The 15,031-nt window shown below is 37.7% G+C and overlaps 1 protein-coding gene across 6 annotated transcripts in view; it reads left to right on the forward strand.

The window, feature by feature from the left end:
* Positions 1-15,031, forward strand: part of NTRK2 (neurotrophic receptor tyrosine kinase 2) — a 378,936-nt gene that overhangs the window by 86,155 nt on the left and 277,750 nt on the right. For all 6 annotated transcript variants that reach the window (XM_060014974.1, XM_060014975.1, XM_060014973.1 and 3 more), the window contains 2 exons: positions 1,604-1,704; positions 12,131-12,230. In XM_060014974.1, the coding sequence (XP_059870957.1) occupies positions 1,604-1,704; positions 12,131-12,230 (201 nt within the window). The remainder of the gene's footprint in view (positions 1-1,603; positions 1,705-12,130; positions 12,231-15,031) is intronic.

The raw sequence follows: 15,031 nt of genomic DNA on the forward strand, positions 1-15,031 counted from the left end.
ATTTTTAATATAAATATAGTTTATAATTTTAATATAAAACAATTCTCTGTATGTTTATTGTACGTGTGTATATTTAACTTGAGCTAATTTTAACTAGGGAATTACATTGTCTTTACCTGCTTTATGCATGTTAAGCCATCTTTCCTCCAAACTGTGGTTTGGATAATTTTGTGCATGTGATTTGTGTATTTTTATTTTTATTTGTTCTGATATGGCTTAAAGAAAGTATGTCAAATTGTGTCACAGAGAAATATGTTTGAATTGTGATTTTCAGTTTTAAAATTATGTTTTGGACTCCTTTCCAATAACTTTTAAGACTCTAAAAATGTCATCTTTCCATTGGTCTCAGGTCACACTTTGGATCTTTGGGCTACAATGTCATGATATTAAACTATAGATACTTTAGTGGTTGAATTTTGCATGAGTAGCTGGATATAATATGAAAAGGGAAAATAAGCAAATAAATGATATCTCCTACTGTTTGATTGAAATATTAATAAGTTCTAATATATTCAAAATGAAAATGGTGAGAATGTAGTTTTGCGGTTAAAAAGAAAACAGCTACAGATAGAAAATATATGCTTTTTCTGTTAATTTTCATTCACATTCAAAGGAACACTCTGTTAGTAAAATTATAATTTAAATTGGTGGCCCTAAGGCCAGCTTGATAATTCTACCAAGGGAAGATTAGCTAGGGCTGCCTTAATGAGTTTGTTTGTTCAGGATGGAAATTGAAGGCACCATACCTATTTAGAATAAAAATACAAAAATTTATAAACAACATGGTCTGCAATAAGCTTACCAAAAACTTTTTATGACTTTTATATGTAATATGTTAATAAAAACTTTGTCTACAAAAAAATCATTTACTTATATCCTGATCCCTGTAGACTAAAATTGATTCAGAAGAGCAACTGCATTTGAGAACTGAGAACATACCCTCACAATTCTAAATGTTGTATTGGTGAAGTTCCCTACACATTAATTCTGAAACTGATATATTGGCAATTCAGAGCTCTTCAAAAAAGTTCAGATGTGGACCCAAGTTCCCTATTGGTGCCGATTCCACATTCTACCTTGAGTGCTTCTGCCTCGGAAATCAGAGCTGCTGATTTCAAGCCTGGTTCATGTCTAGGCTCTGTTGCCTTCTTGCCAGTTGACTTTAGACTAGTCATTTAACATCCCTTAGCTCTCATTCTGCAGCTGTAAAACTTGTGGTTAGACTCGATTTCCAAAGACCCTTCCAGGTCTGTAAATCTGACTCTTACATGATGGATTCTTTTTTGTATTTTCATTAAATACTTTATCAAAAAAGGAATATATTCTTATGTGCAAAGAAAAATCCTAGACCTGGCTTGGAATTTGACCAAACAAAACAATGATGTGAAGATCTGGGCTGAATATAATTTTTGCATCGCACAGTCCTAACGCTGCAATGGATTTAACCCAACGGCGGGTCACGCTTCTCCCCAGCCACGCTGTCAGTGGTTTGGAATCTTGTAATTTGTCTTGCTTCATTCTGGGTTGTACTGTGGCCTCATGTTTGTTGGCAGCCTAATGACAACTTCATACTTCCTTCTTTTTCCCCTTTCTCCAATTTAAGATTATGGGACTGCGGCAAATGACATTGGGGACACCACGAACAGAAGTAATGAAATCCCTTCCACAGATGTTGCTGACAAAACCGGTCGGGAACATCTCTCGGTGAGTGGGATACTTAAGTGTTTCGTGGAATGGTTCTGAGCATTTTGGATGCTTGAATGTTGAAGGAATGGAGCTGCTTCAGTGCGAGTCTTTCAACAAAACATTTTTATTGTGCAGCTATAAATAGAGTGTTGAAGTGTGGAGAAACTAATGGAAGGGTTTAAGAGAGTGATAAAGGTACCATATAGCCTGTGACCTACTGCTGGTGATTCCTGTTTTAAATATCTGTCCTTTAAAAGATTATTGCTAGAAGAGCAAGAAACCAGCTTTCTCATTCAGGGACATGTAGAGTTCTTTCTGTCTCCACACCTGTCTCCTTAAATATTTTAATAAAAATTTCAGTGCCCACCAAATGTAAGGAATCCAGTAGGTTCTGGAAGGGACAGGCCGTGGGGGGATATAAACATACGAATGAAACACGTATCTGTCCCTTTGGAGCTTACACTTAAATTAAGTCAGAGACCTGAGACGTGAATATTAGCACCTAAATTACAAACAGAGGCTGAGCAACGCAATGCGAGAGAGCGAAGGAGAGGGGCAGGCGCCCTGTTCCTTCCTGCTGGGAGAGCCAGAGGAGTCTTTGCGGGACAGGTGGCCTTTTCCATGGCCTGTGCGGAATGCCTGGGATTTGGACATAGCGGAAACGAAGGGCAGGGCGTTTTGGGTGTGTGAGCCTGAGCCTGCAGTCTGGAAGCATTCTTGCTTGGAAGGTAAGGCATATGAGGGAGGGTGGTCCGAGGCAGGGCCATGAGGTCTTGAACCACAGTGCCAGGTAGTTAGCTTTATGGCGCAGGGAGGAGCATTGAAGGGAGCGTGAGTGAGCAGCAGGGCTGCATCTCCCTAGGACTGTGTGGCAGGGCTGGTCTGTCAGCTGCTCAGGTCAAAACCCAGCAGATTCCTCCATTCTTTTCTTTTCCTCCCTGTCTTGTGCGCCCAGTCTAACATCCTGTGAGTTCTGCCTCCTTGTAAACCACCAACCCATCCATATCTCCCCACCTCCCCAGCCTCAGCCACAGGCTAACCCAGGGGCTGGCAAACTATGGCCCTCGGGCCAAGTCTGGCTTATGCCTGTTTGGGGGCAGTCTACAGGCTAAGAATAGTTTTTACATTTTTAAGTGGTTTGAAAAAAAATCAAAAGAAGCGTGACATTTTGTGACAAATGAAAATTTTATGAAATTCACATGTCAGTGTCCATAAATAAAGTTTTATTGGAACACAGTCATGCCTATTTACATATCATCTGTGGCTACTTTTGCGCTACAGGGGCATGTGGAGTAGTTGCAGCAAAGTCTGTATGGCCTGCAGTGCTGGAAATATTTATCATCTGGCCCTTTGCCGAGAAAGTTTGCCACAATTGCTTGTTCCTGGATGACTGCCACAGCCTCCTACCCTGTCCCCCCTCCCACCTTGTGATCTTCTGGCCATTCTCCATATAGCAGCCTGAGTGACTTTTTTAAATAAGTTTTTTATTTTATAAGTTTCATCTGTACTACCTTGTGATCCAACATCTGAATACACTAAAAAGTGATCAGCCCCAGAAGTCTAGTTGGTATCCGTCTCCATACAGTTGACCTCATTTACCCATTTTGCCCACCCCCAGCTCCCTTCCTTTCTGGTAACCACTAATCTGATCTCTGTATCTATGAGTCTGTTTCTATTTTGTTTTCTTTGTTTGCTTGTTTTTTTTTTTTTTTTTTTGATTCTACAAATGAGTGAAATCATATGGTATTTGTCTTTCTCTGTATGACTTATTTCAGTTAACATAATACCTTTAAGGTCCATCCATGTTGTCACAAATGGCAGGATTTCATTGCTTTTAATGGCTGAGTAATATTCCACTGTGTATATATACCACATCTTCTTTATCCATTTGTCTATTGATGAACACTTAGGTTGTTACCACATCTTGGCTATTGTAAATAGTGCTGCATTGAACATACAGGTGCATATATCCTTTTGAATTAGTGTTTTCGTGTTCTTGTATAAATAGCCAGAAGTGGAATAGCTGGGTCATGTGGTAGTTCTATTTTGAAGTTTTTCAGGAATCTCCATACTGTTTTACATAGTGACTGCACTAATTTACAGCCGCACCAACAGTGTATGAGGATTCCCTTTTCTCAGCATCCTTGACAACATTTGTTATTTCTTGCTTTTCAATAATAGCCATACAAACAGGTGTGAGGTGATATCTCACTGCAGTTCTGATTTGCATTTCCCTAATAATTAGTGATGTTGAACATCTTTTCATGTGCTTATTGGCCATCTGTATGTCTTTGGAAAAATGTCTATTCAGATCTCCTGTACATTTTTACAAACAAATTGGTTGTTTGTTTTTCTGTTGTTGAGTTGTATGAGTTCTTTATATATTTTGGATCTTAACCCCTTATCAGATATGTGACTTGCAAATATCTTCTTCCACTCAGGAGGTTGAATTTTTATTTTGATAATGGTTTCCTTCACTGTGCAGAGCTTTTTAGTTTGATGTAGTACCATTTGTTTATTTTTGCTTTTGTTTCCCTTGCCTTTGGATTCAGATCCACAAAAACATTAAAACTAATGTCAGTGAGGTTACTGCCTATGTTTTCCTGTAAGAATTTTATGGTTTCAGGTCTTACATTCAAATCTTTAATCCATTTTGAGTTAATTTTTGTGTGTGGCATGAGATAGTGGTCTAGTTTCATTCTTTTGCTTGTGGCTGTCCAGTTTTCCCTGCACCATTTATTGAAGAGACTATCCTTTTTCCATTGTATGTTCTTTGCTCCTTTGTTGTAAATTAATTGTCCATATACGTATGGGTTTATTTCTGGGTTCTCACTGCTGTTCTCTTGATCTGTGTGTCTGTTTTTGTGCCAGTACTATATTGTTTTGATTACTATAGTTTTGTAGTACAGTTTGAAATCAGGGAGTGAGATACCTCCAGCTTTGTTCTTCTTTCTCATGATAGTTTTGGCTATTCGGGTTCTTTAGTGGTACTATTCAAATTTTAGGATTATTTGTCCTAGGTCTATGAGATATGCCATTGGAATTTTGATAGGGATTACACTGAATCTGTAGGTTACTTTGGGTACTATGGACATTTTACAATATTAATTCTTCCAGTTCTTGAATATGGAATATCTTTCCACTTATTTGTGTCTTTTTCAATTTCTTTCGTCAGGGTCTTATAGTTTTCCGTGTGTTGGTCTTTCACTTTTGGTTAAATTTATTCCTAGTTATTTTATTCTTTTGGTGCAATTGTAAATGGGATTATTTTCTTAATTTCTCTTTCTGATAGATCATTATTAGTGTATAGAAATGCCATACATTTTATCATGTCATCTGAAAATCATGACAGTTTTTACTTCCTCGTTTCTGATTTGGATGCCTTGTATTTCTTTTTCTTGCCTAATTTCTATGACTAGGACTTCCAACCCTGTGTTGAATGAAAGTGGCAAGAGTGGGCATCCTTGTCTTGATCCTGATCTTAGATGAAAAGCTTTCTGCTTTTCACTACTGAGTATGATGTTAGCTGTGGGTTTGTCATATATGGCCTTTATTATGTTGAAGTATGTTCCCTCTGTACCCACTTTGTTGAGTTGTTATCATAAGTGGATGTTGAATTTTGTCAGGTGCTTTTTTCTTCATTTATTGAGATGATCATGTGATTGTTTACCCTTCATTTTGTTAATGTTCTGTATCACATTGATTGATTTGCAGATATTGAACCATCCTTGAATCCCTGGAATAAATTATATTTCATTGTGGTGTATGATCCTTTTAATGCATTATTGGATATGTTTTGCTAATATTCGTTGAGGATTTTTGCATCTGTGTTCATCAGGAATATTGGCCGGTAATTCTCTCTTTTTTTGTGGTGTCCTTGTCTGGTTTTGGTATCAGGAAAATGCTAGCTTTGTAGAATGTGTTTGGAAGGCTTCCTTCCTCTTCAATTTTCTGGAAGAATTTGAGAAGGATAGGTCTTAAATATTCTTGGAATGTTTTGTAGAATTTGCCATTGAAGCCCTTTTGTCCTGGGCTTTTGTTTGTTGAGAGAATTTTGATTGCTGTTTCAATTCCCTTACTAGTAATTTGTCTATTCAGATTTTCTTTTTCTTCATAATTCATTCTTGGAAAATTGTGTTTCTAGGAGTTTATCCATTTGTTCTAGGTTGTCCAATTTTTTGGCAAATAATTGTTTATGATAATCTCTTATGATCCTTTGTTTTTCTATGGTGTCATTGTTATTTCTCCTCTTTCATTTCTGATTTTATATATGAGTCCTCTCTCCTTTTTATTAGTCTAGCTAAAGTTCTATTGATTTTGTTTATTTTTTTAAAGAACCAGTTCTTAGTTTTATTGATCTTTTCTACTTTTCAGTCTTTATTTATTTCTGCTCTAATTTTTATTATTTCCTTCCTTGTACTAATAATGGGCTTCATTTGTTATTCTTTTTCTAGTTCCTTTAGGTGTAAAGTTAGACTGCTTATTTGGGATTTTTCTAGTGTCTTGAAGTTGGCCTGTATTGCTATGAACTTCCCTCTTGTAACCACTTTTGCTGCATTCCAAAGATTTTGGTATGTTGTATTTCTGTTTTTATTCGTTGCTATGTATTTTTTTTTAATTTCTCCTTTTATTTCTTCAAAGACCCATTGGTTGTTTAGTAGCATGTTGCTTAATCTTCACGTTTTTCCCATTTTTTTCTTGTGATTGATTTCCAGTTTCATACAATTGTCAGTGGAGAAGATGCTTGATATGATTTTAATCCTCTTGTATTTATTAAGACTTGTTTAGTGACCTAACATGTGATCTATCTTGGAGAATCTTCCATGTGCACTTGAGAAGAATGTATATCTACTGCTTTTGGGTGGAATGTTCTTTGTATGTCCAGTAAGGTCATCTGGTATGTGTCAAAGTCTGATGTTTCCTTATTAATTTTCTGTTTGGATAATCTATCCATTGGTGTAAGTGGGGTGTTAAAGTCCCCTACTATTATTGCATTACTCTCAATTTCTCCCTTTAAGTACATTAATATTTGCTCTATGTATCTTGGTGCTCCTGTGTTGGGTGCATATACATTTGTAAATGTTGTATCTTCTTGCTGGATTGACCCCTTTATCATTATGTAATGCCCTTTGTCTTTTATTACTGTGTTTGTTTTGTCTGTTATTCCAGCTTTCTTTTTTTTCCATTTGCCTGGAATATCTTTTTCAGTCTCTTCATTTTCAGTCTTTGTGTATTCTTTCTTCTGAAGTGAGTATCTTAGAGGCAACATATAGATAGACCATGCTTTTTTATCTGTTCAGTTGCTCTTTTAATTGGTGAATTTAGTCCTTTTACATTTAAAGTAATTATTGACCAGTATGTATTGCTGTCATTTTGGTAGTTGTTTTATGGCTGTCTTTGTAGTTCCTTTCTGTTCTTTTCTTATTCTCTTTCTCTCTTACCTTGTGTTTTGGTGGTTTTCTTTAGTGTTATGTGTAGATTCCCTTATCATTTTTTTCCTGGATTTACTATAAGTTTTTCCCTTGTGGTTACTATGAGGTTCACATATAACATCCTATATAAGTAGTAGCCTATTTTAAGTTGGTAGCAACTTAAATTTGAACACATTCCAAAGCTTTATCTTTTTTACTCCCCATTCCCCCATTTTATACTTGTGATGGCACAAGTGGAGGCTTTGTTCATCTAGTTTTCAGGTCCCTTTCTGAGGGAATTATTTCATATTTAGTTGAAAGATTTGCTGTGTCCATGGTAGGAGATGAGTTTAGGATCTTCTTACACCACCCTTGAGCCTTCTCCCTTGAGTGATCACTCTTTTATTATCATTCTCAGAGTCTTCCCAATGCATTGTAATAAAACTTTTGTTACAGAAACCAACTCCTCACGGTGGTTAACAGGACCCTACATATCTTGACCTTGTCTGTCTCTCTGACTTCATCTCCATACTCTCTTCACTGTTTACCAACTATCTTTTTAAAATACTCTCTTGCATGTTCCAGGCTTACTCTTGTCTCACAGCCTTCACATTTGCCGTTCCCTCTAGAAGGTATGCACTTCCTAATAGTCATCACATAGCTTTAGCTAGAGTGACCAGCAGCAGCCATTACCCTGTTTCATTTTCTTCTGAGCAGTTATTATTGTGTGTAATTACCTTGATTATTTGTTTACATGTTCAATATCTTTTTCCCTTCCCTGATTCTTTAGTAAGATTCTTAGTATAGGCAACTCAGTGTTTTTCATGGCTGTATCCCTAGTCCTTAGAATAGTGCCTGGCACCTAGGAGGTGATTAGACTAATGATGAACACTATAGAATGGGTTGCAGAAGAGAGGGATTAGAAGTGGGGTGATGATGATTTAGGTGTCTGGTGCAATGATAAAGAGATGTGATGGATATTTAAAACAGGGCCATGCAGTGGGACCAGGAGGCTCATAAATAGATACAACTTAACTGCAACTCAAAATATGCACATCCAGTATTTGGAGACACACACCACACACACATTTCCACAGGTGACTATATGCATTGCATTGAAATAACAAGGAAAACTGTTGTGTTAAATCAACTGAAGAATGTTTTCTAATTCCTGCCTTACGCATTTATTTCAGTTTTTACTCTCATACCAAACCACTTAATGTTTCTTGGTTTGAGAACGTTGTTTGCATATGTAAGGAATCCAAGGAACATGTGTTAAGCCCACAGATGTGTATGTGTTCCAATTACTAAAAATTATATACCAACTTCAGTTTTCTCTTTTGAACCCAAATGATAAATTTAAGCCCCCAATTGGCATATCTTGATGTTTGAACTATCTATAGTAGTGTCATTGGAAGGCAAGATGAGTGAAAATAATCTTCATTGAAAGTCTGTATGTTTCGACTTCACCTGTGGCTCTTAGAAATCTGCATGAGAGACACAAGGCAATGTCTTGTAGAATTTAAAGAAAACTTTTAAATTATGTGTGGATCAAATATTTGATACATAACAGTCCCTGATCACAGGAAAGATCATTAGATTAGAAAAAGAGTTTCAGAGTCAGGGAGCTGATACAAAATTCAAAGGTGTTTTCAGAGCATTTGCAAGACAGCCTTAAGCATTCACCTTTCTGGTCTAGCAGATGCTCCTCATGAACCCTGCTGGATTTTCAGAGGAGAGCAGCTCTTTGTTCTGTGCTGAGAGGTAGCCTCAGATAAAAACCAACTAACCAACCAAACAAACAAACAAACAAACTCACTCCTGCTTTTCTCCCATGTGAAGACCACCCCCACCCCAGCACACATGCACAGAGTACATGAAATTCTGTATTTATCAAATAACTTGTTTTTGAGGAAACGATTCTTCTCATTGTCACAGGAGTTTTTGTTTATTAAAGGATTCTTTACATTTAGAACTGCTTCAATAGGTTTAAATATTTGTTAGCAGATCATCAGCTGCTTTTCTGGAGAAGAACACCTTTCCATTTTCTAAGATGACTTACATATTCTTTAATGAAGTAGATCATGCAGGGCAGGTATTACTATCCCCACGTACAAGTGAGGAAACAGAGGCTGGGAGAAGTGAAGCACCTGTGAGGTCTCACAGCTGGTAAAGGCAAGGTATCCTGGGTTCATTAGGACATAGGTCTCTTGAATGCCAGTTGAGTACTTTCCAAAGTGGGTAAGACTGTGGTTCTGCAGAGTGATCCTGGGACTCAGGGCAAGTCCTCCAAATGTCTCTCTGTCCCAGGTTCCTTATCTATAAAATAGTGTTTGAACTCATTTATTAATGAATTCTTCTTTCATCTGTAGAATTTTGGAATTTAATAATAGGGTAGAGAAACTTATAGCTAAAATATTATGATCTCTTTCCCTTGCAAATGTTAGTTAGAACTAAAGATTGAGAAAGAAACATCCGAAATCATTAGGTAAGTTTGAGGGAAATGATCTTGGTTAGAACAAGTTGATTTATAACTAGCCTTTTAGGAATCACTACCACTCTATTTATATATAGGCCACAGAGACAGAGTTAAGTTTGTACTCAGACATCTGCAGAAGCGTTCTGTGGGACAGCCACTCACAGCTGAAGCACCAGAGGAGAGAATGATTACACCTTTGCTCCATCCTAGCCAACTGTTTGGCATGTGCTCTTTTCTGTGCTTCGTAGCTTATTTAATGCTGTCCCCATCTGACCCCATCTGAAGGTGCTGTGGAGGGATTAGCCATATGTTTTTATTATCCTGCCTTTGCTCTCAGCCACATGCTTTGGAGAGGCAATGTAGTGGGTAAATCACACATAAATCACAGGTTTTATACTTGAACAGACTTTGATTCCAATCCCAAGTTTGAGAGGTATGATCTTGGGCTGCTTATTTATTTATTTATTTTATAAATCTCAGTTTTATCATCATCATCATAGCCAACATAATTAATTACTTATTATAGTAAGCACTATGTCAAGCCCATTATCTGCATTGACTAATTGAGGATTTATAACAACCTGCAAGGTAGTGTTATTATATTTTCTATTTTATACATGAGGTTTATGAGATGCTGAGAGGTTAAGTAATTTGGAAACCATGTAGTTAGTAAGTGGTAAATCTAAATTTCAAACTCAGGAACAATCCATATTCTTAATCTCCACTTGACACTGCCTCTCACTGTGGGCTGAGTATATCAGTCAGGATAAGCTATGCTGCAGTAACAAAACCCCTCAAATGTCAGTGGCTTAAAACAACGAACGTTTATTTATTGCTTCATTACACGTATTGGCTGGGAGCTCTATCAGCATCATCCTCATTCCAAGATGAGGCTGACAAGGCAGCCGCCTTTTGAAAAGTTAGCATTTATTATGGCACAGAGAAAGAGAGCACTACCCTTGCACTGTTAACGCTGCTATTATTGATGAATAATTTTTTTTGTGCGGGGCTCTCCTGGGCACTGCAGGATCTTTAGCAGCATCCCTGGCCTTGACCCACTAGATGCTAGTAGCACCTTTCTCCCAGTTGTGACAACTCCAAATTGCCAAATGTCCCCTGGGTGCAACATTATCCTCGGTTGAGAACCACTGCTTTAGTCTAAGATCTTGCGGTAAGCAGTGAAATCCTCCTCCTGGCAGTGATACAAGTCTCAACTCATTGGCCAGAACTAGTCACCTGAACCCATCTCACCACAAGGAAGCCAGGAAGTGAATCCTACAAAGGGAAACACAGGGGAAAACAGAAATGTTTGGGAAACAGCACTAATGATTACCACAGATGGGGACAATAATAATATGTCATATGGACTGTTATGTGGATTAAATGAAACTTAGACATTTAAGTCAGTATGGACATCTAGGACAGTTTAGGCAAACTATATCCAAATCCAGCTGTCCATCTGTTGTGGTAAATAAAGTTTTATTGGAACACAGACATGCCCATTTGTTTGCATATTGTCTGTGGCTGTTTTCACACTACAGCAGGGGAGTTGTCTAGTTGCAACACAGACTGTAGGTCCCCAGAGCCTAAAATACTTAATATATGACCCTTTACAGGAAAAGTTTGCCAACTCCTGGTTTATAGAAACAAATTTATTTTGGAAGCAGGACTTTGGGGTAAACAGCCAAAATGGAAGATGATGCATAGTCCTGTGTCGATCTTTGTTTCTAAATTGTTAGTGTGTACTTAGCATTATGCACTTGTGCCCTGTGATCCCCAGCTTGGGGCTGTGACAGGATTCACAAAGATCTACATCTACTCTCTCTCCTTGTATGATTCACAACTTGCAGCTACACCTTTAAGTTAAAAAAACAACTTTGTATTGATCTTTCTCATACATACAGAAAAGTTCACATGTCATAAGTCTACAGCCTCATGAGCTTTCACAGGCTGTGCTCACCCACAAGTGCCTTCCTGCTCCCTTGCAGACCTACTCACTGCTCTAGGGCACCCTGACTTCTAAGAGCAACAGTAGTCAACTTAAAAAAAAAAAATTTATCATGGACAGTTTTCAAACATGTACAGTGGTAGAGAAAATCATGAATGAACCCCATTATATCTTTCAGCAGCTTCAAAAATTATTAGTATTTTGTCATTCATGTTTTATATACTCTCTCTCTCACTTCTCTCTCCAGATAGGTAGGTAGGTAGGTACATAGGTAGATAGATGGATGGGGAGAGATAAAATATCTATTATCTATACATTATATAATAATATAGGATGTATTAGTATATGTTAATCTGTATAATATCAATTGGGTCCCCATTTTTATAAGCTTTAACTTATCTTTTCTCATTTGTAGAGATAGGGATAATAATAGGACCTGCATAAATCTTCCTAGGGTTGTTAAAGATTAATTGATATCCATAAAGCTCTTAGAAAAGCAGGTAGTAAGTATTCAATAAATATTAACCATCTCCATCAAAATCAGCATCACCTGGATTTAAGAAACTAATTATCAAGACCATAACTGCCCTCCCTTCCTTTCTCTAGGTCTATGCTGTGGTGGTAATTGCATCTGTAGTAGGATTTTGTCTGCTGGTAATGCTGTTTCTGCTGAAGTTGGCAAGACACTCCAAGTTTGGCATGAAAGGTAAGAAGGGTTGTGTTTATTTTACTTCTTATGTGGAATCATTTTTGGCTTGTGACTAATGCTAATTACCACTAAAGAAGGAAGCAGCTAGATTTACAATGACTAGGGGTGAAGGCTGAAAAAATAGGAACAAGGCTATGATACTACAAATCAAGACAGGGCAAAATCATGTTGATTATTCAGCACTACTCATTTTCCAATGAGGACAGTTATCCCAGAAGACACAGAACTGGTTTCTTGAGTTTCAAGTGCCTAATAATGATATAAAAAAATAGTACCCGAGTTTTACTTTTGTTTCAGAAAGGCAGGCCAGGCTGAGTGGCAGTAGGCTAGTTATGGACACATGTATTTTGTGTAGAAAGGTCCTTTCTGTTGTACATTTGACTTCTAGAATTTCCATGGTGTGCTTTTTGTGTTGCTGCTGCTTTTTCAGAGTCTCATTTTGAAATTTAAAGTGTTGGGAAGCAAAATAGCAGCCTTTGGAGGTACATTGATGCTTTGTGAATGAGTGGCTTTTTATTTTAGTGGAAAAGTTCCTAGTGCTCAATTAAAAATTAGGGTCTCTGTTGCCTCTCAGTAGAACATTGGTCTCTTTTAGAGGATTGAAAATTCATTTTGGGGGACAGGGGAAACGTATTTAAATGTTCTTGTGATATAAGTAGCCAAGAGTTTCAGTGATTAAAAAGCATTTGCTCTGAAATTTAAGCGTATGTATTGACTCATATGTTATCGTTAAATTCTGCGTGGTCTCTTATGAATAGCCACTCACTTGGGAAATCTGTGAGGAAGGTTTAGTGGTGTCTTTCTTAATTGTGTTGGGGAGACAGTCAGGTGGGCTTTCTTGATCTGTACGGTTCATTACAATTACCATTAATGTCACTTGCTTACTTGAAAGTGATCTTTAAGTAGCAGTAAATTGTCCAATGTACACTGGGCTCTGGGGTGAATCAGATCCATTTCTGATGCTTTTTCCTCTGCCTTTGTTGGTGCCCATGACCAAGATTCCCAAACCTGAAATGAATGAGGAGGAGCCGTGGTAAATTAAGCCTTAAAAAAATACCTAAACCTTCTCCTGACTCCCTGTTTGGCCTGTTGATCCTTGACATTTCTTTTGAAGGAGGGAAGACCTCTCATTCTCCAATTATGAATAAGGCTTGGGAGAGGGACTGTACTGCAGTGATTTTAATTAATCCTATGGTGGTGGTTTGCAAACTTGACTTTGCCTCAGAAACTCATGGAGAGCTTGTGAAAACACAGATTTCTGGGCTACCCTGAGAGTTTCTGATTTAATAGGTCTGCGGTGGGCCTGGAAATGGGCATTTCTGATGGTTTCCAAGGGATGCTGCTTTTTCCCAAGCATTCTCAGAGAATCACCTTTCTGTGGGATAAACATGGATTCCCAGGTCTCTTTCCAAGCATGACAAGATGTGGGAGAGGCATTTCAAACCAAACCCACCCATGGCTTCAAAGACCTTTCTGGGTCCCCATGTTCGGCTGGCGCCCAGGTCTGGCCTAGGCTTCTCCTCTCTATATGTTAGCCGCCTCCCATGGGATTTTGTTCTCTTCATCCTGATCAGATGCTTTCTTTCCTTAGAGGCACTTGGGGTGGATGTCCCCGAGCAGAGTGTTTACTGGACAGAGCCAGATTCTAGCTCTGTCACTTTCCTGTCTTGAGGGTTGACTTGGAAACTTTCATCTTGTGGGCTCTTCAGAGAAAGGGTATGTTCAGGTCCTACTGGGAGCTCAGAAAGGCTTTGGGAACCCTAGGAGCAATATTTGGGAGTCACTCCCCACCCCCACTTTGTGTTAAGAAAACAACAGAAGAATGATCTGTAAATGTGAACTCACTCTCTGTAGTGCAGTGCTGGAGGAGAATAAAAGGCAGACGTTTTGTTTCAGAGAAGATTGTATTTCATATAGTGACTCTGTCACTAAGGCTGACAAAGTCTTTTATTTAGATAATTTGGGGTGACCACTGCTGAAGCACCTACATTTTCCGGGTATAACCTAAGGGTATCATTAATGATTGGTAAGAAAGATTTTACTTAACCTTGTCACAGATCCAGTAAATGACTTTCTTCAGGCAGAAACTACTAGAGCATATGTTTTACTCCCTTATTTTTAGACATAAATAAAATTATTTTTAAAATTTTGTCTCAGAGACTCAGGTTCTTGTTTAGAATAGCTTTTTTCTCTATTTTTAGCTACACGTCTAACTGTGCCATGGTTTGGACAAAATGGGCCTGAGTTGAGGTTCTTGTTTTATTGGTCAAATGCTGAGCTGTAATTTAGGGGACCTAGAAGAGAAGACGAGGCTCATGTAATGAAACTACCTAAAAAGTGGTGTTTAACAATTAATGTAAGTTAAAAGGACCTCTTGTATAGCATAGGGGACTATATTCAGTATCCTGTAATAACCTATAATGGAAAAGAATCTGAAAAAGATATATATATATATATATATCACACACATATATACATATATAGATGTAAAACTGAATCACTTTGCTGTACACTTGAAACATCAACTATTCTTCAATCAACTATACTTCAATCAGCAAATTAATGTAACTTAATGTACTTTAAATGCTATTAGAGCTGTTGAAAAAACATACATTTTTAAAAGGGGAGAATGTGTAAAAACACTATTATACTTCCTGAAATAACCATAAAACATGTCACTTGTGATTTCTGAGTAACAGCGGTATGAAATGTGCATATCCTTGGCCAGAACCAGTGCCTTGGTTCTGTGTAAGAGGCCAATGGCTGACGTGCAAATGAGCTATTCCAAATGTAATTCT

Source organism: Delphinus delphis, chromosome 6 (genome assembly GCF_949987515.2).
Source record: "Delphinus delphis chromosome 6, mDelDel1.2, whole genome shotgun sequence".
NCBI classification, from domain to species: Eukaryota; Metazoa; Chordata; class Mammalia; order Artiodactyla; family Delphinidae; genus Delphinus; species Delphinus delphis.